Source organism: Myodes glareolus, chromosome 7 (genome assembly GCF_982192425.1).
Source record: "Myodes glareolus chromosome 7, mMyoGla1.1, whole genome shotgun sequence".
Taxonomy (NCBI): domain Eukaryota; kingdom Metazoa; phylum Chordata; class Mammalia; order Rodentia; family Cricetidae; genus Myodes; species Myodes glareolus.
Window position 1 is genome coordinate 27,651,265 of NC_142032.1, and position 22,224 is coordinate 27,673,488.

A 22,224-nucleotide genomic window follows, 5' to 3' on the forward strand; every position below is an offset into this window, starting at 1 on the left:
GCATGACCTTATGTGTTCTACTGCTGTGATGAACACCGTATCCAAAAACAACTTGGGGAAAAATGTTTATTTGACTTAAACTTAAAGATCAGAATCCATTACTGAAGAAACCCAGGGGAGGAAGTCAAGGCAGGAAATTGAATAGAAATCATGGAAGAATTCTGCTTGCTGGTTTACCTACTAGTAAATGCACAGCTAGACATCTTATAGAGACCAGGGCACAGGCCTAGGGATGAACCCACCCACTGTGGAACAGGTCATCCAACAGCAGGTGAGAAGCAAGAAAAAAAATCATACAAGATGCCCATAAGTCATTCTGATGGAGACAGTTCTTTCCAGATGACTCCAACAAGTATCAAGCTGAGAATAAAAGATATCCAAGATACTATGCAAATAGACAATTGCATCTTTTAAAATGTCATCAACAAAACATAACAAATTTGTTATTGCAGTTGCTTTAACTTGATATTTTTAGCAAACAACTATTGAATGAAGGTATTTATATAATTTTCAGGCTATACCACCTAAAAAGGACTTTCCTTGTATTTCACTAATTAGCTAAAAGTCTTCTTGGTTCTTCCAAATGCCCAGAACTGGGAGACCTCTCCCGCTTTCAAACCCTCTTTCTTGCTCATCTCTTTTGCTCTGAGGTTGTACTAATGTAAGTGTTTCTGATGACCTAAAATGAATCCTAATTGAGAAGACTTCTTTGTCTAGGACACTGGCAAGCAGACAATGAAGACTTTCTTTGTCACAGCACAGACACAAGGAAAAAGGTTTGTGACAGGGCTCGAAGGGTCGAGAACAGCAGGAGTCAGTCCTGGCCATTAAGTGAGCAGGTGTAGTGGGGACAGAAGTTCCTTCTAGACAGGACAATGAGAAAATGGGAAAGAAGTGGCAGGAGTCAATGCATTTAGGTACTTGGATTCCAGCAAGTATGCAGTTCTGGGGAAAGCAGGAGGGATGGAATCTCAGTGACGAGTACATTATCTTTGCAGAGGTGAGCTGCATTCAGAACTCAGGGTTCAACTCCCCAGTGAGCCTCAGAGCCTTCTCGTAGTACATCAGGGCCTTGGGTATGTTCCCTTTCAGCTTGTGGACTAACCCAAGGAAGCTGGTGCTCTCCACAAGTTGAACTTTATTTTTAACCCTTCTGTCAGCCACTTTCTCCAAAGCTTGGAGTAGTTTCCTCCGGGCATAGGACGTTTCTTCTATTTTTAGACCTTTTAAGTAGTGGGTGATCGCCTTGTCTTCTGAATTTTGATGAAATAGCTGGTAACGGCCATAGCGGAAATGAATGTCTTGCTCTAAGTGACCCGGAAGGTTCTTCATGTTCAGCGCCATCTGGAAATTTGCCTCAGCTTCTTCATATTGGCAAATTTCTGCCTGAACTTCAGCCATGCAAACATAAGCCATCTCAAACGTGGGCTTCAGTTCCACAGTCTTTTGAAATTCAGAAATGGCCCGTTGGGCCATTTCATTCATATTGCTCTGCCTTCTGGACTGTTTGTTTCTGGATGTCTTCAGTTGGATCATTTGTTCCCTATAACAGAGCCCTATTTGGTAATGCAGGTAGCCAGAGTCAGGTGATGTCTGCAAGGCCTTGTGTAGGAGTTGGAGAGCTTTGTTTATGCAGTGCTTCCTTCGGTAATACTTGGCTGCATAACGAAAGACATAGGTTTGACAGGATTTGCTGCTGAGGGCTTCTTCAATGTGCCTTTCTGCTTCTTCTGCTTCTCCTACATCCTGAAGTTTCAGGGCAAGATAAACTTTAGTATATGGATATGTTGGATTTAACCTGACAGCCTTCCTCAGCGGTTCCAGAGAAATATTATTGTCATCACAGTCTTCACGATAGGCGGTGATGGCATAGCCAGTGTTGTATTCAGGGTTATCAGGCTCAGCTTCCAAAGCTTTTGCAAAGCAGGCCATGGCTCGTCTATAATTCTGTCCTCCACACTTTAGCAAGGCCCAGCCTTCCTCACAGTGCATCTCGGCACATTCCATCCTGTAGCGGAAGGGACTTGCAAATTCCTTGCAAGTATTCTCCACCTTGTCCAGGTAGGTCTGGGCTTCTGCCAAGCTGCCCATGTGGTAATGCACCCAGGCACAGTTGCCCCAGGTCACCAGGCTTCTCTTGCCCAACTGCTCTCTCTGGGCCAAGGCTTCTGCTTCTTTCAGGCTCTGCAGGGCTTCTTCATGCTGACCTGTCAGGTGTTTCACGTAGGCCAGGAGGTTGTGCATCCCCACTGTGCTCATGATGTCTAGGAACTCGACCTGCTCCGAGATTCTCATTTTCAAATCAGGTATGTCACTGTCTTCAAACAGCAAATTCCATGTGAAGTGACATTTCAGTTGAAGCAGATTCTTCTTGACCTGATCAGCACCAGCATTCTCTCTGCAAGAAAGAAGCAGGATGATTGGTTATGCGAGACACAGCCAGAAACTGACGCCATGGAAAACACATTTTACAACATTCTTGCTTCTCTTCTGGAAGTGTGACATTTTGTTTCTTTAGAATTTCTCAATATTTTTCACATCAATCTCTCAGGTCCATTTATGAGAACTGCCAGAGACTCCTTGTCCATGCATGTCTATGTACTTGTACTTACAGACTTAGCCTGCAAGTTACTCCTTTCAGTCGAAACTGGACATGGTCACACAAGTATAGACACACAAGCATACATGTCAGACTCCTGTCCTAAGGTTTAGAACTCCACAAAACTATTTCCCCTATACTTATGTCTTTGAGGACAATGTGCACAAGTGCCTGCCACCTGAACTGACCTAAATAGGATCTGTCCATGGGTTCAACACTCAGTATTGAGGAAAAATCATGGCAGTGTGGCTCGAGAGGACCGGAAAAAACACCACCAACCTTTGGAGGTTTGGGGGGGAATTTTCAGGGCTTGAGAGTCTGGAAAAGGTGGAGAGAGGGGCAGTCAATTACTCAGTTTTCTTGGTGTCTTTCAGGTCTCTATCTCAATTTCTGACTTCTGAGTTTTTATTACATTAGGTCATCTTTTCATGTGACATCTACAATGCCAAAAATAGTAGAATACAGGTGTGCTACCTTGTATTGCCCATAACAGAGCAAACTACCATCCTGTCCCAAAGGGTGAGCCAATGGAAACAGACAGTCATCAAACAGTCATCTAGATACTTCATGGATCAGGTTAGCTCCCCGGTACCCCATGCCTCCATCTATAAATGCTATGGAGATTACAATGGAGATTACACTAGGCACCATTGATGGCCTCCTCTTCCAGGTTCCTCTTAAGCTAAACCATAGTGTTTTCTAACCTTCCTAATGCTGCAACCATTTTTTACAGTTCCTCATCTTGTAGTGACCCCCAACCATAAAATAATTTTGTTGCCATCTTATAACTATAATTTTGCTCCTGTTATGAATCATAATGTAAATCTGGGTCATGCTCCACCTGGAGTATGCCCCAGATGGAGCGTGACCCACAGGTTGAAAACCACTGACCTATAGAAACCTTGTCTTCTTCTCTCAGTGAAGGTTCCACTTATAATCCCACAGTGACTCTTTCTGAAGTCCCCTTCTGTGGTGCATTAGCATCAGTTCTGCAGACTGTAAGAGCCGAACATAGCACCACTGATCAATGGAAGTTTTGTGTGACTGTGAGCGTTGACTCAGTGGGTCCTGGATTAAAGTCACCTTAGTCTACAAACCTCTCTAGCTCAAATCCTATTTCCTCTGCACGACACTAGTTTAAATGCAGAAGTTCCCTGAACATTATTGACTTGAGGACCGTCTACTGCATGGAATAGGACAAGGACGATGACTGAATTGATGTGATGTTTGGCCAAAATTATGTTTGCCTCTTTTACCTGTAGAAACTATAGAACCATGGAAAGATTCCGAGTCAGTGCAAACCCTGACTTCTCTTTCTCCGGGTTCTTTCAATATGTATACCTTATGCAACGGTAGTAAAAGAACAGGTTAGAAAACAGAGGTTGCTTCATCCATATATGGAAGCTGTCATTTGTCTCCTTAATCATCAAACCTTTGGAACTGAAGTCTCTCAGCAGCCTCATGATCTTCCATCACCCCTGCCTCCACTTCCTGCTACCCTTTCTGGGCACACCTATAGCCTCAAGCCCCACACACTTTTAGCCTTAGTAATTGTAAACATTGTCACTATCTCTGTAATTAGCCATTTCAAGAATGTAATGTAAGTGGAAAAATGACCCAAGAAGGGCAGTTGAATTTGTGGACATCAGTCACTGCAGCAGAGAATGTGGGAGACAGTTGGAGAAGGGTCGATTTTGCCCAAGGTATCATAAAAGGTCGACATACAGAATGAACCGTAAACTGTGAAATTATTTAAAAGACATTAAAATGGGAAGCGATGGAATGAAAACCCATACTAATGAGGTGGGGCAGCATTCATATGACTCATTAAAGGCCCATGAAGGAAAGCTGTTCCCTCCTAGCCCATGTTAGAAGATCTACCAAAGGTGGAGACCTACCTGTGTACCCTCCATTGAGAGCTATTGTAGTTGGGGAGGTCATAGATCAGGCCAATGATCTGCCCTGGAAAGTCAAGTTTACCTTCAGTCTGGCTGAAGAGATAAATTGCAATAAATTATCCTGGAGCCCCCTTTTCAGTCCATTTCTAAATCTGTGCAAAATGGGACTATGTGCCCTAAGAAGGCACACTGCTTTCAGCTTCTCAGTAAGACCAACTACTCAAATAATCACAGATTAGATTAGATGCAATCCCTATCATAGGAAAATCACATTTTTTTTGACATGAAGTCTTTACCCCCTCCCCACATTCTATGATATATTTTTAAAGATCCTTCCAATAATAAAACCAGATTTGAAAACAGGATTGGCCTCACTGTAACCTAAAATAATCAACACACGTACTAGCATGAGTTCCCCTGTAAGAATCTATACCATGGGAGATAGGGTTACAAAAAGACCTAAGAGACAACACACTGAATGTATAGTTGAGTCCTTCTGCCTCAGCTCTATAAGATAATCCAATGGCGCAACTTTAATCCCAACACTCAGGAGGCAGAGGCAGACTGATCTCTGTGAGTTCAAGGCTACAAATCAAGTTCTACAAAGCAAGTTCTAGGACAGCCAAGGCTACACAGAGAAACTCTGTATTGAAAAACAAAAACAAACAAACAAGCAAAAGCATAAAAGAGAGAATTCAATGGACCCAGTGGCTTACACAAGAAGAGAACTTTGGTGGGTTTTTGTTTTTGTTGTTTTGTTTTTGTCTTTGATTCGTCTTAGCTAGTTATAAATCTCAGATTACATTGCCTGCCCCTATAGCCTCTCCCCTAGCAGGTATTTCTTCCTGACTTGCAGAGGCCACAATCCTACTCCATCACCGTGCAGTCTTTCCTGTCTGTGCCATGAACTCTGAATGTGCGTGTGTGTGTGTGTGTGTGTGTGTGTGTGTGTGTGTGTGTGATTGCAGTAACATTTAATGAAAACAGAGGTCATGGATTTTTAAACAAGAAAAGAAGAGTATTACGTGGGGATTTCAAGGAGGAGAAAGCAAAAAGGGAAGGGAAGGAAAATATAATTAAATCATAATCTCAAAAATGCAATTAAATCATAATCTCAAAAATAAAAAATTATTTGGAAGATTAAGAAAAGCAAAATCAAATATACAAAGAAGTCATATTTATCAATATTTAACGGTGTTTTAGGATCTTGTTTAAACTCTGTTCTTTCCTTAGTACTCCTTTTCATGTGACATTTACATTGGGTGCACGTGTGTGTGTGTGTGTGTGTGTGTGTGTGTGTATGCACGTGTGGATGCGTGTGTATGTGTGTGTGAGTGTGTGCGTGTGTGTGTAAGGCGTGCTACAGCCAAGGCATGCATATGAAGGTCAGAGGACAGCATGTTACACTGTGCTTCACCTTCTGGTTCTTTGGGAAGGACAGACGGTGGTTTCTTGTTCTTCTCTCAGTAACAGCACTGGGGTTGCAATCCTCGTGCTTGCTTGGCAAGACCTTTACACACTGAGCAATCTGCCCTGCGCTATTTTAAATCTCCTAGGGAAGAAATTGTGATGCTTCCCCCTTCCTTTCTTATGACATTTCAGATCTTATGGAGAGTAGCTTGAGATTGGGCACCAAAGAGAGAGCAGCAGCAATAACCATCAATGAAGCCTGTTTGCAGAGAAACTCTGGCGGAACTTCCTTTCCTGGGCTTCAAGTAACGAAGAGAGGATGCTCAAAATGTCCATGATGTACCAACCTGGAGAAGAGACAGGCCTCTTTGTTCATGCCATGTAAAGGGTATGAGTTTCGTGGCCCAGTGCTCTTTGGGTTTATCCCTCATCTCACTAGTCCTTTCTAATTTTCAAACTTCTTTAATGAAATGTCTCTATTTCTGTTTCTAATCATGTGACCCTGGCCCAGTTCATTGATGCTGGACACAATGACTTGGATATCTGAAAAGTGTACCTGGGAATGCCTGGCAGCCGTGCCTGCCTGGACTCAGATTTTAACCTGTAACATTAGATGAGCCAGGCTAAAAAGAGACAAAAGCATAGCAATTTCTGTTCTCTCTGTCTCTATCTCTGCCTGTTTGTCTCTGTCTCCCTCCCAAATAACGTAAGGCATGGTTAGCCCTTCTTTCCAGAGCACTTAGGAATGACGGACAGATTTCTGTAGGAAAATTAGTCATGGCCCGGGGACATCAGATTGAATCCTGCTTGAATTTGCTTTCCCTGCCTACAGCAGCCCACAGCAGGAATTAGAGATGGTGTCCTCACATTATGGGAAATAAAGACATTGGCTGGGCAGCTAAGAACACTCTGAAAACTGGACACCAGCTGTCCAGGGAGAGCTGCCTTGACTGGAGGCTCAGAAACAAACTCAGGAAAGCTGAGCAGCACAGAGGCAGCCGCCATTTGTGTGGGCAATGGGGAGAGAAAGCAATCAGGATCCCACTGCCCACGTGGTTGCTCAGCATCCCCTGCGCAGCTTGAGGTCTCCAGCCTTTCTGACTGCAGGCACTCATTTGCACACCAGCCCAGCCACCTGCTGGAGTCATGGGAACTGTAGTCCCAGGCACAGATTGGTATATTGACCCATGACTGTCACCTGACTGGTCCTCTCCAGCCTATTGCCCTCGAGTTACTTGGGATCCACACTTTTCTACCACTGGGATTTCCATATTCTGTCCTATCAGACAACAGCTGCTCTCCGTCTCCTGCATACTCATGCACTATTGGTGATCCTCTGTATAAAGACAGAAGAGTAATTGCTCAAGTCAAGAGATGTTCAGTGAAGTCCTAGAGTCCATGAAAAAGAACTCCACTGACTGGCACTTTAAAACCCAAAAGGCAATTTCAAACATAAAAATATCAGAGCCATTCACATAAAGAAGACTCCACTCAGTGCCTAGTATTTATTGGATATATAATAATATATATTGCATATACATTGAATTTATATGCTATATGTACATATAGTTTCATGTATAATATATGACCATGTATACTGAGTTTCTTGCAGTTGGGGGGGCACTAAAATAGCTCTTGTCAGAAGAAATTGTATTTCCATACTTTTGTTTCTTAATCTTGGAAGATTAAAAAAAAAAAAAAAGAATGTGTCCTGTGCGCTGGTTAAACCAACCTGGGATGGGTAACAAAGCACCTGGCCCTCCTAGGTAATCATATGTCTCTATGATATATATTCATCCTAAATTCTCCCCTAGGTATTTTGAACTACATGTGTGAGACAGCCTTAAAAACCAAAGCAAGCTTCCTGTCACCCATCCTGGGTGCCAACAACACTCCCATTAAACAAAATCCCGGACCCTCAGGACAATGAGTGTCCTTGTTTCCTTTTCAGAGGAGAAAGATAGCCAGAGGACAGAGCAAAGGAATATAAGCAGACTCAGGCAAACTTGGTCACAAGCAAATGTCTGTGTCCTGGGTTCACTCGAACTGCAGAGCAGGAGAATCCTTACCCCATGGTGGCTGTGAAGGTGGCTGCAGTTCTCTGGACTTTCACCAGGACAGGACTCCTCAGGCTCCCTCCTTGATGGTCTGCTCTGTTGTGAACTTTCACACCCACTGGACTGGGCTGGGCATCAGCTCTGTGGGCTGTCCTCCAGGGCTCCAGCCAGGAGCAGGAAACTGAAACTGAATGTGGAAAGTGAAACTAAAGCCTGTGCCTTTCCTCCTACAGGGAAGCTCAAAGCAAGCAGGGATTGGCCTTCTTGCTCTCTCCCCTGAACCAATGGGGAGAAGGCTCTGGAACAGACTCACTGTAGTTGACTGTCCATGACCAGTAGGTAACACCTACAAACACCTACATTATTATTATTATTTTTAATGATTCTTTGAAGTTGAATCCAGTATCTATGAAAACCTCAACGTTTTCCAAGAGTTCTGGATTTTGATAGCTACTTAAGCGCTCAATATGTTTAATGGAGAGCAGAAAGAGTTTGCTGTTAATTCAGAGGTGTTTATTCCCATGACATTTCCAGAGTGAGCAGCCTGTCTGCAATAGACACGAGCAGACGCTCAGGCACCAAGTGGCCTGAGTGAGGCCAGAGGCGCATGGCAGATGTGAGCACAGAGAAGGGCCAGTCTCCTCCACTCTGCGGCCACACCCCATTTCCATCAGCTAAGGGTGCAAGCTCGGCCGACATAGCCTCACACGCTCTTGTTTCTGGATTTTGCTTGGCAAAGAGTTGGATCATTGTATTATTTGAAGGTAGCATATATTGTTATAAGTTTTGGCCTGGATATAGACGATTCTTCTCTGAGGATCCCCAAGGAGTTGATAAGATAGAATCTTTATCTCTGAAATCCCAAATGTTAGGAAAAGCCTCTTGAGAAGCCAAGCTTGATTAGGTGGTACCCACACCTGTCCACGTCTGTCTACTAGCTGTTTTGTTTTTAAACCTCAGTGTTTTCCTTAAAATTATTTTTATTATGTGTACATGTGTGTCTGTGCATATTTCACATATGTGTGAGACCAGATTAAGGGAGCCAGATGTCCAGGATCTGGAGTTACACTGTGAGCTGCCCGATTTGGGTGCAGAGACCTGAATTCCAGTCCTCTGAAATAGCAACAAATACCACAGAGTCCTTCAATCTTCCTTCCTTCCTTCCTTCCTTCCTTCCTTCCTTCCTTCCTTCCTTCCTTCCTTCCTTCCCTCCTCCCTTCTTCCTTCCCTCCCACCCTCCTTCCTTCCTTCTGTCCTTCTACCCCCTATTTTCCCCCCCATTCCTGTTGCCCCTCCTCTTCCCCCTATTCCTCCTCCTCCTTTTCCCCCTCCTCCTCCTCCTCCTCTTCCTCCTCCTCCTCCTCCTCTTCCTCCTCCTCCTCCTCCTCCTCTTCTTCTTCTTCTTTTTGAGACAGGTTTCTTTGTGTAGCCTTGGTTGCTTTGAATCTCACTTTGTAGATGAGGCTGGCCTCTAACTCAGAGATCTACCTACTTCTGAATCTCAAGTACTGGGATTAAAGGCATGCACTACTACTGCTGGTCCTAATATATCTTTTTTTTTTTCGGTAAAAAGAAACATCTGCCCTCCCATGCTAAAGGCAACACTGGTCACTAGAACCAAGAAATGAGGTCAACTTAATTGTCTATCATTAGGGGAGTGAAGAGACTGTAGGAGGATTTCTGGTAGTCAGATAGAAGTGGAATTCCTCAGGACCTTGTGAAACTAGTTCCTATCTGTAAAAGGAATGGTGGGCCGCTTCCCATCGCCTGCCCGGCTAACTTTACCCAAAATAATTACACGGAAATTGTATTTATTTAAACACTGCCTGGTCCATTATCTGTAGCCTCTTATTGGCTAACTCTTACATATTGATCTAACCCATTTCTAATAATCTGTGTAGCACCATGAAGTGGTGGCTTATCGGGAAAGATCTTAACCTGTGTCTGTCTCAGAGAGGAGAGTCATGGTGACTGCTGTATGCTTCTACCTCTATTTGTATTAATATATATACATATATTTACATTCCTACCTCTAATTAAGATATTTCTGTAATGATATAGGTCATTGTCCTCACTCATTGCACAGCTGTTCATTCTCCTAGTCTTCAAGTTAGATAGATAAAAATCAATGGTCATATATGTTTGTTATATTTATATTTAGGCTAATCAGGTTATTCAGGTACATAGAGATCATATTTAATATAGATAGTATAATCTTCAACCTCTTCAAAGAGCTATAAAAATGGCCTTTAATCTAACTCATAATTCTATAGTAATGAGACACAATCATTCCTGACATCACAGCTCTACTCCTGAGAAAACGTTGAGCACCAAAGGCACTACACTTGGAGCATGTTTTCTTCCTGGCAGAACTGACCTTTGGGCAAAAAAAGGCCCATACCTCAAACACTGACAAAATTACAGAATATCCATAATTGGATAAAAGCAGGATTGTCTTATCTTGCCAAGACAGGGTGAGAGAGTCCTAAAAGGTTTCTTGCCTTTAAAAAATGGCATGTCAGTTACAACAGGCCTCAGCCAAAGTTGATTGACTCAACATTACAAACGAGACTTTGGATGATTGCCCAGGTATTCAGTTGTCTCTTCCATTTGTTGCACATTTCGAAAGTTTCCCGCTTGTACTTCCAGGCTGCTTGAGTAAATTTACTTCCCTTCTCAGATCTTTGGTGGAGTTGAAGATTAGATAGTTGTAGTTACCCTCTACATTATTTAGACTCCTTGAAATAAAATGCTTAATAAAACTTTTATTATATTGACGTGGGAGAATTGTCTGTATTCTGTCAATCATATTTTAATAAAACGCTGATTTGCCAGGCAGGCAGTATAGGCGGGAAAACCAGACAGGAAGTAGAGGTGATGCAATGAGAACAGGAGAATTCTGGGAAGCAGGGAGGTTCCTCTGCCATTCCTGCGCAGACCACCAAAGAGGCAACATGTAAGCTGTCACACTGAAAAAGGTACTGAGCCCATGTGGCTAATGTAGATAAGGATAATGGGGTAACATAAGTTATAAGAGCTAATAAGAAGCCTGACCTAATGGACCAATCAGCTTTATAACTTATAGAGATCTCTGTGTGATTGATTTTCTCTGGGACTTGCTGGCTGTGGGGTACTGGGCGGGAACAGATACCCCAACAAGCCGACACCTCATGTTACATTATATGCTTCTTGCTTAATATTGTTTGTTGTTTGTAATTTTTTATTTATTATTTGTTTCTGTTATATATAATGGTATTTGGTTTTGTCCTGTCTTATTTTAGAAAAAAGGGGGAGATGATAGGGGAGTTCAGCCAATCACATTCTGTCTGTGGGGCGTGTTGCCCTAAGGCAAAAGTTTACCTATAAATCTGGAGGGTGCATTTCCTCCTCCCCCCCCCCCCGGCCTGGATCCAGCATTTCAGATGGTTGGGATTCTGGTGTAAGTTTTTCCTTCTGTTTTATTAAAGCTGTATCTTTTGTAAGATAGTCTGGGGACCTTTAATTACCTATCACACTGCATCTTCACCTATCTGCCAAAAAGCAGTCATTTCCGTCACCTGGCAGAAGGGACATATGGCTATCCATGGCACCATCAGCGTATCAAAGCTCATGTTGGTCTCTAAACACCATCACCATCACAGTTATTACCTGTTATATATTTCAAAGTTCATGCGAATATCCTTGCCTTTCTCACCCCCTCTTCTACTCTAAACTCCTTCCAGCTGACAGGCTTCCCTCCTGACAGCTACTCATCCTTCTTAGAACCTGGCTATTGCCATTATTCTCTGCTCGTCTCGTCTTACTGTACTCATGTGTCTGTCTGTCTGTCTGTCTGTCTATCTGTCTATCTATCTACCTACCAACCTCTAACTCTTGCCATCTGCTTTCGCTCTCTTATTCCCTTACTCTTTATTGCTTCCTTTACTGGGTTATTTCTTGATGTCTCCGCTATTATTTGCTGTTCTCCCATTTCCATGGTGCTGGTCATGGGCAGTCCTTTCCCTTCTCTAGATTCTTCCAGATCTCTGTCTCTGTCTCTGTCTCTCTCTCCCAAAACACACTTGTTTTTAATCTCTGAAAAAGAAGACCCTTAGTCCTTTCATCTTTTCTATCAGAATGCCATGGAGTGGGTAATGCATAATGAAGAGAAATTTGCTTCCCCACAGATAAGAAAGCAGGATGTAGGAGATGAGGGAGTGCCAAGTGCTTTCCTGGTGGGCAATCTGAAGGTGGAAAAGCAAAGAGGATGAAAGAGCCAGGAAGAAGCAACTGCTCTCCTAGGGAGACCTGCACCCATGGTAACAGTATTGGTCCATTCATGCTGGGTCATTGGCTCCTATGACTCAGCATCCTACCACCCACCAGGCACCCCATTCATTACATTGGTACCTGGGGATCAAGTTTCTCACAGGAACTTCAGGGGATACATTTGTACCACAGCAAAAGAAATAATGCTGAGTTTATTTCTGTGTTAGTTAAATTTCTGTGATTATAACAAAATACCTGAAGCAACTAACTTAAAAAGAGAAAAGATTTATCCTGGCTCACGCGGTGTTAGAGGTTTCAGTCCTTGGTCACTGGGGCCTGCAGCAAATACATTACAATGGAGAGAACAGGGCAAAGGAAGCTCCTGTCCATAGTGACCAGGACCTGAATAATGAGACAGGAAGAGGTTAGGACCCCCAAATCCCTTCCAGAGACATGCCATCAATGACCTAATTACTTTCATTGGAACCATTAGTACCATCAGCTGTCAACCAAGACTTTGGGACATGGACCTTCGGGAAAAACATTTAATCAAATTAAAGTACGGTCTGAGGAAGGAAACAGAGATGCTACATTAACTGCTGAAGTTCATGTGGAAAATCACTTTAAACATTTTGATTTGTCAGCGAGGACAGACGGAAATGAAGCAAGTGAGAATATACTTTTAGTAGTGGGTCTTGGTGTGATCCAGAAAACACATCGGGAAATTGTGTTATGACCTTTTGACCTATGGGTCTGTATATTCTGTAATTCTTCTGTTTTCAAGAGTAGTATATGGGCCAGAGTTTCCCAAAGGGTTTATAATAATGGGATGTATTAGAGGGCCACGCATATTCAGAGGTCGTATATTTCCAGAATATCCTTTTGTAGAGAACCCAGAAAGCCAATGACTGCTCAGGCCAAGTTGCTGAATGCCTGAGAAAAAAAGGGACCAATGATGACACCTCATTCAAGGACTGAGGTCTAGAAGGCACTTGGATCAATCCTGGTGGAAGTCAGTGTTCAAAGTTTCAAAAACAAGAGTCTTCATGTGAGTCTTCGTGGAGTGTTCTTGGGAGAGGGCAACATTACAAACATTCAAGTGGTCAAGTAGGGTTTATTCATCATGAGTGCTCTTGCCAGCTTCCCCCTTCTGCCGTGCTACGGACATTCAGGTTAGGCCTTCCCCATCTTGTTTGATTTCTCATTTGCCAGTGTCTCTGGAAACACTTCCACAGACAGAGGCAGACCTGTGCTTTACCAAGACTAGCAGACGGCCAAGATTAACGAACACAAGCATAAAAAAGGAAAATACAAGGCCAGCACATTTCTCTTTCATCACAGATGAGAGCTGCTGAACACCTGGGTATGCACACGCTGCCCCAGAAGGCGGGTCCCAGGAAGCCAGGGATGCATAGAGTGCCCTAAACATGATTTGCCTCCATATTGTTAGTGATCCTGACAGGTCATGGAATGCCAAACCATTTCAGGCTCTGGAAAAAGCAAATATCCAAAGTTTGCCCCTTCTGGTTTCCAGTTAATGATTTTGGTTACTAATTACACTACTTACTAGGTACCAGGCATGATTCTAGAACATTTCACTCATTCACCCACTTCATCCTCCCATCACCATGATGATCTGGTAGCAGTGTTGTTTCCAGTTCAGAACAGGAAAAACTAAAGCCTCCAGAAGCAGGGGCTCACTTCCCTCAGGGAGTCACAGCCTAGAAATGCAGGTAGAGGGCTATTAGAGATCCAACTTGGAACTGTGTGTCCATTTATTCAACATCTGCATTTCATATCCCTGCCAGGTCATGGAGTGTGCCCTTATTCTTGAAGGAAAGGAGGTAGTGAATGAAGCAGAGAAAAATCCTTGCTGCTGGGAATAGAAACTGCTCCCTACAGTGGCCTGTGAGTCATAGGGGTGAGGAGAGTGAGGATGGACTATTGAGGCGATAAAGAGGCTGGATGCTGTGGTAAAGGTTTCCTTCTCCAGGGTGAATACCCTCTCTGTTGCAAATCGAAGACATCAATACTTTCTGACTCACAGCACAAAGGCTTGGCTTTCTTTCAACTCATTTGTAAACAAAAAGTGACATCAGTTTTACTTTCTGGTTTCAATTTCTCTTCTGTGGGGTCAGCTGCAGAGAAACAGGAAAGGAAATCAGCTGCTGGTAATAAATATGGGTCTGTTGCGCTTCCTTAGGAGTCGGAGGCCGAGATTGTCTGCAGCTGCCAACAGCCTCTCTGAGTCCTTCAACACAGCTGAGAGGCACAGCAACCATGAGGTATGTCCTACTTTCTCTGCTGGTGAGGAGAATGTAGTCAGCCTTGATGACAGATGCAAATCCTAAGCAGCCAAGGTCCCAAGAGAGGCCAGTCCTGTTTTTACCTCTGTCTCTCCAGCTGTCAGTCTGTCAATGAGACTCACTGTGGTTTCCTCCAGATTTCCTTATCAACCTGATATAAGAGAGGGTTGTTTGATCTCTTAGGGACTTCCTATAAAGATGGATCTGGGAGAATTGTTCTTGTGATTTCTCTCTCTCCCTTTCTCTCTCTCTCTCTCTCTCTCTCTCTCTCTCTCTCTCTCTCTCTCTCTCTCTCCCTAACTCCTTCCCTCCCTCTCTCTGCTCCCCTCCCCTCTCATTGCAAAATTAAATTGAGAGCATCTAATATGAATATTTTATAACAGTAGTCTTTTTAAAATTTCTTTATTGTTAAAGATGTACTTTGACTACTAACACTGCTTCCCCCTCTTCTGAATTTTACTTGTAATTGCTGGATTAATCTCAGAATGCAGAAGGGTTGCGAACTAAACAGAGTACAGGAAGGAAGGAGCTCCTCTCATTCACTGCCTCTCAGCTCTGTCCCCTGTCTGGTAGCACCGAGGTTCAGTACCGTCAAACACGATCTTTGTCGCTCTATGTGGGTTTCCAACTATCAACTGTACAAGTCAGAAACTGTAGTATTACAATACATAGCTTGTTTACAGACAGAGTGGAAAATGTAAGTGAGAATCCACAACGTTCCAGAGGCTTCTGTGCTGGGTTACTTTGTTTCCTGCTTATTTCTTTTTCTGTCTCTGGGTAAGACTGAAGGGAATCTTAAAAATTGAAAAAAACTTTAAGAGTCACAATGGTACTCTGAGGGGGAAAAGGAGTTAAATGCCTATAAGCCTTTCCTGCAGCCACACATCCTATCCTTGGTATAAACTATCAATCTGAGAGAATAAAACTCAAAGGGATAGTAATCAAGAATGTGAAAGTATTAGTAAGCTATCAAAATGAAATATCACCAATGTAAGAAGAAGAAACAGGGGAAGGATATGAAGACTACATTTCATTCTGAAATAAAGGTTTGAGGCATTGCTAACATATATAATACAATTATTAGATGAAATATCCCAATGATGGTAAAATGTGTGAAATTCAAGAATGATTGGAAATAAGATATAAGTAGTTCGAATGAGCAGATGCCTAAAGGAACTTTAATCTTATTACAGATCATCTGTGTTTATTGCAAACAAAGATATTTTTTCCTTCATGAAACAAGAAAATGAAATCAACCTAGGTGTCCAACAATGATAAATGAATAATGAATTGTGGTACATGCAATGGAATTTTATTCTGCCATTTAAAAAAAATTAAAGGACTAACCTCTCCTAGGGATGAGCTACCTAACTGGTTACTTAGTGTTCAGCCCCTAAACACATACACACAAACATCAAAAGATGGACTCAGCAGATTGTATTTGGAGATTTTTGCATATATATCCAAAAATATGCAAAATGCTCAAAGAAAAAGAGGCTATTAATTTGAGAGTGGAGAGCATGGAAGTAGTTTGAGGGAGGAGACACATGAAACTGGAGGAAAAACAGGGAAAAAGGGAAATGAAGCGGTTATATTTTCATTATAATGTGTTTTTACAGAACAAAATGAAATTATGCAATCTGAAGGAAAATGGATAGAACTAGAAAATATTAAGTAAGAAAATCCAGACTCAGAATGGCAAACACTGCTTGTTCTAATCTGTGACTCTTAGCTTTACGTATGTGTAATTATATGAATGTTTGTAGATGTCAGGGAACTAGAAATGGAATCAGGACTAGAAGACAACAGAAAATAGACATTAAAAGTGAAGCGATCAGAGGGAGGGTACCAGAGCACATGTGATATAAAAGAGGGGGGAGGGAGAGGTACAAGGGCACTTGTGATATAAAGGAGTGAGGAGTGGGGAGAGAGGGCACCAGGGAACATGTGACATAAAGTGAAAGTGGGAACACTGCACATGGAGGCTTTGAGAGAGGAATGAGAGCAACGAAACAGAGAGAGAGAAGAGGACAGGGAAAGGGACACCCAATGCAAAGTACAAGATGCAAAATAAAAGAATTTAAAACAAAGATAGTAACTATCTTTTAACAATTAATGGTTAACAGAGTTATCCAACAGCAGACGAGAATAAAAATGTTTAAATAAAAGACACTACTAATGTGATAAATTTCAAGAAGCTAGACTAAACAAAGAAAGCACATTAAAGATATATTAAAAATTGGACTGGGGATGGAGAGACAGATTGGGAATTGCAAACAAATATTGCTCTTCTAGAAGAATAGAGCTTGGTTCCCTAAACCCATATTAGATGTTGAGGTCTTTGATCCATTTAGACTTGAGTATTGTGCATGGCAGTAGATATGGATCTCCTGGCAATCTAATACATGTTGACATCCAGTTAGATCAGCACCACTTGTCAAAGACACTTTCCTTTTTTCATTGTACTACATTTACTTTTTATCTGAAATCAGGTGCTCATAGGTGTGAGGATTAAGGTCAAGGTCATCAGTTCGATTCCATTGGTCCACATATCTGTTTTTATGCCAATAGCAAGTTGGTTTTTTTATATTATTATTAGTACTATAGCTCTATAGTAGAGTTTGATGTCAGGGATGGTGATGCCTCTGGACGAACCATTATGGTACACGATTGTTGAAACTATTCTGGGTTTTCTGTTCTTCCGTATGAAATAGAGTACTGTTCCTTCACGGTCTATGAAGAATTGTGGTGGGATTTTGTAAGAAGAAATTCAGTTACTATCTCTAAGTAAAAAGCTCCAGGAATAACACTGACTGTGCTGGGGTCCACAGACCCTCCAACACAGGCAGGAAGTAGCTAACAGAAACAGTCTTTCTAGGAAACCCAAATGCCATCTAGGACTGACTCACTTCCTTCTGTCAGTTTTTCGGCCTAAAATGAGCAAACCCTTACTTCCTTATGCAGTAATTCAGACATATGACAAATATTGAAAGAAAGGAAAGGGAAGCGTGTCTCTTGTTTAGGTTTAGATGAACACTCTTTAGAAGGAAAGGAATATTCGCTTTGATCCCACTCTTTGACAGGTGAACGTGTGGTGTCTCCCAAATGACTGTTTCTTTTCTTTTCTGTCCCACAGCACACCCATAGAGAAATTCTTGGAGAGCAGGCTCCAGCAGCTAAAATGCCATTTCACCTGGAACTTGATAGCAGGAGATGAGTCCTTGGATGAGTTTGAGGACAGGGTGTTTAACAAGGATGAGTTTCAGAACAGTGAGTGTAAAGCTACGATGTGCAACATCCTGGCCTATGTCAAGCACCACAGAGGTGAAAACGAGGCAGCACTGAAGTGTTTAGAGGACGCTGAATGTTTCATCCAGCAACAGCGTCCTGACCAAGTAGAAATCAGAAGTCTGGTCACCTGGGGGAACTACGCTTGGGTTTACTATCACATGGGGCAACTCTCAAAAGCACAGGCTTATCTTGACAAGGTGAGAGGGGTCTGTGAGAAGTTGTCCAGTCCCTACAGGATCGAGAGTCCTGAGCTTGACTGTGAGGAAGGGTGGGCCCGATTAAAGTGCACCCAGAACCAAAATGAGAGAGGGAAGGTGTGTTTTGAGAAGGCTCTGGAAAAGGACCCGAAGAACCCAGAATTCACTTCCGGATGGGCCATTGCAAGCTACCGTCTGAACTACCGGCCAGCATGGCAGTACTCCATTGACTCTCTGAAGGAAGCCCTCAGACTTTCTCCCGACAACCCTTATCTTAAGGTCCTTTTGGCACTGAAGCTTGAGACAGTAGATGAAAACCAAGCAGGGAAACTAGTTGATGAAGCCATAAGGAAAGCCCCAGGTGCGACAGATGTGCTGCTCAGTGCAGCCAAGTTTTATTACAAGACACATGATGCTGACAGAGCTATACAGCTGCTTAGAAAGGCTTTACAATGCCTGCCTAACAATGCCTATGCGCATTACCATATTGGGTGCTGCTACAGATCAAAAGTCCTTGGAATGGTTCATAGAAGAGAGACTGCATTGAATGGGAATCAAACGAGATTTCAGGAACTAATGCAACTGGCGATTGACCACTTAAGGAAAGCAGAGGAGATCAAGGAATTTCTCGAACATTCCTGCAGCTACCTTGCTGGTCTTTATGCCATGACAAACCAGTATGAAGAAGCCGATTATTACTTCCAGAAAGAATTCAAGAATGTTCTCACACCAGGCCTTAAACAGTTGCTCCACCTACAGTATGGCAATTTCCAGTTGTTTCAAATGAAGTGTGAAGACAAGGCCATCCACCATTTTATGGAGGGTGTGAAAATAAGGCGGGAGACGAAGCCTAAAGGAAAGATGATAAACAAACTTCAAAGAATTGCCCTCAGGCGACTTTCTGAAAATGAATTTGATTCTGAGGCCTTGTACATCTTGGTGTTTCTTCGGGAGTTGAATGAAGAAGACCAGAAAGCAGCTAAAGAAGCTGAGAGGGTGCTGGATACTGAGAAGGCTGCTCCTTCAGCATCTTTGCATGAGGATGGGGGCGAGTAGGGGGTGACACGGTGCCCGCAGTGCTACTGCTGGCAGGAAACTGAAACCCTTACCAGTGGCCATTCAATGTATTTAACAACTTCATGGACAGGAACCCTTCTATCAAATGTTAGCACCTGAATTTCTGGATCAGAAAGAACTCTGAGGGAGGGACCAGCTGTAGGCATAGCTACAGGAGCCTGGAAAACAGTGTAGATCTCTTTCTATTTCTTGGAAATAGTTCCCATGGTAGCAATTCTTTAATCACCCTCTTTGGATGCTTCCCTTGGGTTTTTTCTGTATTTATGCAAAGCAGTCGAATTCCTCACCTGGGTGAGTTTTCCATCCTTGAGTTATTTTAGCAATTGTTCAGCCTTGTTCTACATAGGTAACAGTGCCCATCTGAAAACTCAGGAGCCAGGGGCAGTTGCTCAAGACAATAATTCCAGCACTTGGGAGCTGAGACAGGAGGATTACCATGAGTTGGACGTCAGTCTGAGCATGACCTGGAATAGGTGGTGGAGGGTGATGAGAATTATACATGTAAATATTTAATGATTATGTACATTGTCTTGTTAGTTTGGATTGTATATGCCTATATAGCCACTATTAGCACACATTTCTAAAACACGGAAGGTAGGGATTTTGTTTTACTGTATAATTTCAAAGCTTACAAAATAGTGCTTAATATTAATTCAGCTGAAAATAGAAACTGAATGGTGAGTTTCAGGTCTAAAAACAAACAAGAAACAAGAAAGGCTGACAGATAAAATCCTTCCCCCTATTTACCAGTCAGTCCTTAACCTATAGTGTCCCATAGACATGAGTTCAATTGCAACATTAACTCAGATGGCAACATAATTGGGAAACTGAGAACAGAGAAAGTAAGAAGGGCCGTATCTGTGCAAACCAATAGAGTCAGACGATTACATTGTCAGACATGCCGGAGGCACATGGGGAGACTTCTTCCCGACTCTGCTCTCCCTATGAGTGTGGAGCTGCATGAAAATAAAGGGGATTCTGTCTACCATAGTGACAACTGAAATAAATATTTATTTCAAATTTGAATGGAAACTCCTGGAGATGAAGAGAATGTTGATTCATCCTTGGTGGTTATAAAGCCATGAAGAAACAGTTTATAGTCACTATTAGGAAGATGTCCCTGTCATGTGAATACTTCCTTATTCAACAGTGCTATAATGAGCCCGCATTAGAGATGCTAGGAAGGACACTGGATGGGAGAATAACTTGGTAACTGAGGCCTGGTGGTAGGACTAGGAAATGGAATGGGTACTGGAGGGAGGATTCTTTCTTCCATTAGAAGTGTTGCATACCAAAGAATATAAAAACATTTTTGAACTCTGAAAAATATTCAGGAACATCACGAAACTGATAACTGGTGTTTCCTTGGTAGACCTGGAATGGCCTAAACATTAAGGTTGATGTGCAGCAGCAGAGAGGCGATTGGCCCAACATGAGACTGACAGCCACCTCTGGGGTAGAAAATGTTTCTCTATTGGCATTGGTTTGCCTTTCAGTATACATAAACATTTTCCTCAGCAATTAAAATATATTAGATTAGTAGGTTGTTAAAACTGGACATTCTAACAGTTGCAACAATGTTCCCTGTTCTTTTAAATATTTTTAAGGCTTTGTATGCAGTTAAGTCCATCAGTAATCAGCATTTGAATTTCTTTGTTAATGAATAACACAGAGAGAAGATTGAGCAGTGTTCTGGCTGAATACAAATTTACTGTTTTCTCACTGTCTTAGACTTAAGTATCATAATAAAGAGTGGCATTAATTATTTAGCTGCCTGAAGTGTCTGTTCTTTTTATTTTTGATATCTGATATCTACACACACTTGATCTTGACTTTTATCCTTGTTTCCCTTCCTGTTGCTGGGACACAACACAGACTAAAACATCTTGAGGGTCTATATAGCTAACAAGTTACAGTCTATGTTGAGGGAAGCCCAGACAGAAATTCAAGGCAAGAACCCAGTCAGAGGGACCCTGGATGGATTATAGGGCATAGCTGGACCACATCTTCAGGGAATGGCATTTCTCTTCCTAAGGCTAACGAGGATGTGACAGTTTTTGAATCAGACATCAAAACCTGTGATGCTGATATTTCTTAAGAGGGCAATCTGGAGTGCCAACAAATGTGGGAAGGAACCCAGAAATGCCTGCACTCTTCCTCCATTTCTAGAGAGGAGTTAGGTCACATGACATTCCTAGACCTCAGATACTTCTCTGAAGGAAAATAACATCATCCTGCCTGTACAATCTTGAACAGGCTGGACTGTGACAAAGGCTTCCATAATGAAATGCAAACTTGTGTCTGTGAGCAAAGAAGCTGTAACAATAAATGTGACCCTGGTAGTGTGGTTGGCACACGTGTGCCCTCCTGCCTTGGGTCCTTTGGCTTCCCATTTCACTCCTTCCGCATCAGTCAAGAGAGGTGATTTGGTCACTCTCTCACATCTTTTCTCAGATATTCACCAAGGTAAATGATAAGTCCCTAACAAAGCTGCCCTAAGTGCTAACGAGCAAGCCTGTCAAACGCTGGGACTCAATCTGCTGTTCATCTTGCTCCATCCCTACATACGAACACTGACCACAAACCTGCTTATGGATGTCTCCGGTCCCTGCTTGGCTTGGCATTCTGAGTGTCCAGGATGCTCTCGGGTGTATTTGTGTGAGTGAAGGAGCGAGAAAACGTCTGTCATCTCTAGCTTGCTTTCAAATAATGACTTCCCGTGGTGAAAAGCCCCCTCTCAGCTTCTTCTTCTTGTCCTTTTTTCCTGTCAGGGTCAGAGTCAGTCGACTGAGTCATGACTGCTTTCATCCCCCCATCCCACCCCAACTCCCTGACACTTCTCCCTCGCTGTGACAAACACCTGAGAGGAATGAAGGAGGAAGGGTAGATTTTGACTGATGGTCTCAGGTTGCAGCCGTGATTTGTTGGCTGTTTATTTTCTGGGATTGTGGCAGCAGAGGGGCATGCTGAAGGGAACACTTATGTCATGGAGTCCAGGAAGGCAGGAGTGAGGCGAAGGATGGCCTGAGACAAGGTCCCATCCCCACGTACGTGTGTCCAGTGACCTACTTCATCCACAAGTTTCCACCACTTTCCAGGGAGGCCATCATGTTAGGAAACTCTTAGTGGTCAGAACTATTG

The 22,224-nt window shown here is 42.7% G+C and overlaps 2 protein-coding genes across 5 annotated transcripts in view; one reads left to right on the forward strand and one right to left on the reverse strand.

The window, feature by feature from the left end:
- The window catches only part of LOC125403493 (interferon-induced protein with tetratricopeptide repeats 2-like), a 31,438-nt gene extending 10,586 nt beyond the window's left edge, over positions 1–20,852 (forward strand). Inside the window, exons 2-3 of the mRNA XM_087907955.1 lie at positions 14,416–14,497; positions 17,655–20,852. Coding sequence (XP_087764081.1) covers positions 14,416–14,497; positions 17,655–19,062 — 1,490 coding nt within the window. The 3' untranslated portion in view covers positions 19,063–20,852. The remainder of the gene's footprint in view (positions 1–14,415; positions 14,498–17,654) is intronic.
- Positions 53–8,135, reverse strand: LOC125403497 (antiviral innate immune response effector IFIT1-like). 4 transcript variants are annotated; one of them, XM_087907956.1, is made up of 3 exons: positions 7,977–8,116; positions 5,915–6,254; positions 53–2,398 (listed from the first exon to the last, which is right to left on the reverse strand). In XM_087907956.1, exon 3 carries the CDS (start codon positions 2,293–2,295, stop codon positions 1,012–1,014), a length of 1,284 nt encoding a protein of 427 aa, XP_087764082.1. In that variant the 5' UTR covers positions 2,296–2,398; positions 5,915–6,254; positions 7,977–8,116; the 3' UTR covers positions 53–1,011. The 4 variants fall into 4 exon arrangements, with proteins under 4 accessions (XP_087764082.1, XP_087764084.1, XP_087764083.1 ...); XM_087907958.1 differs by lacking the exon at positions 5,915–6,254 and adding an exon at positions 4,498–4,590 and having other exon boundaries at positions 7,977–8,111; XM_087907957.1 differs by lacking the exon at positions 5,915–6,254 and adding an exon at positions 4,498–4,561 and having other exon boundaries at positions 7,977–8,080.
- Positions 20,853–22,224: the final 1,372 nt, after the last annotated feature.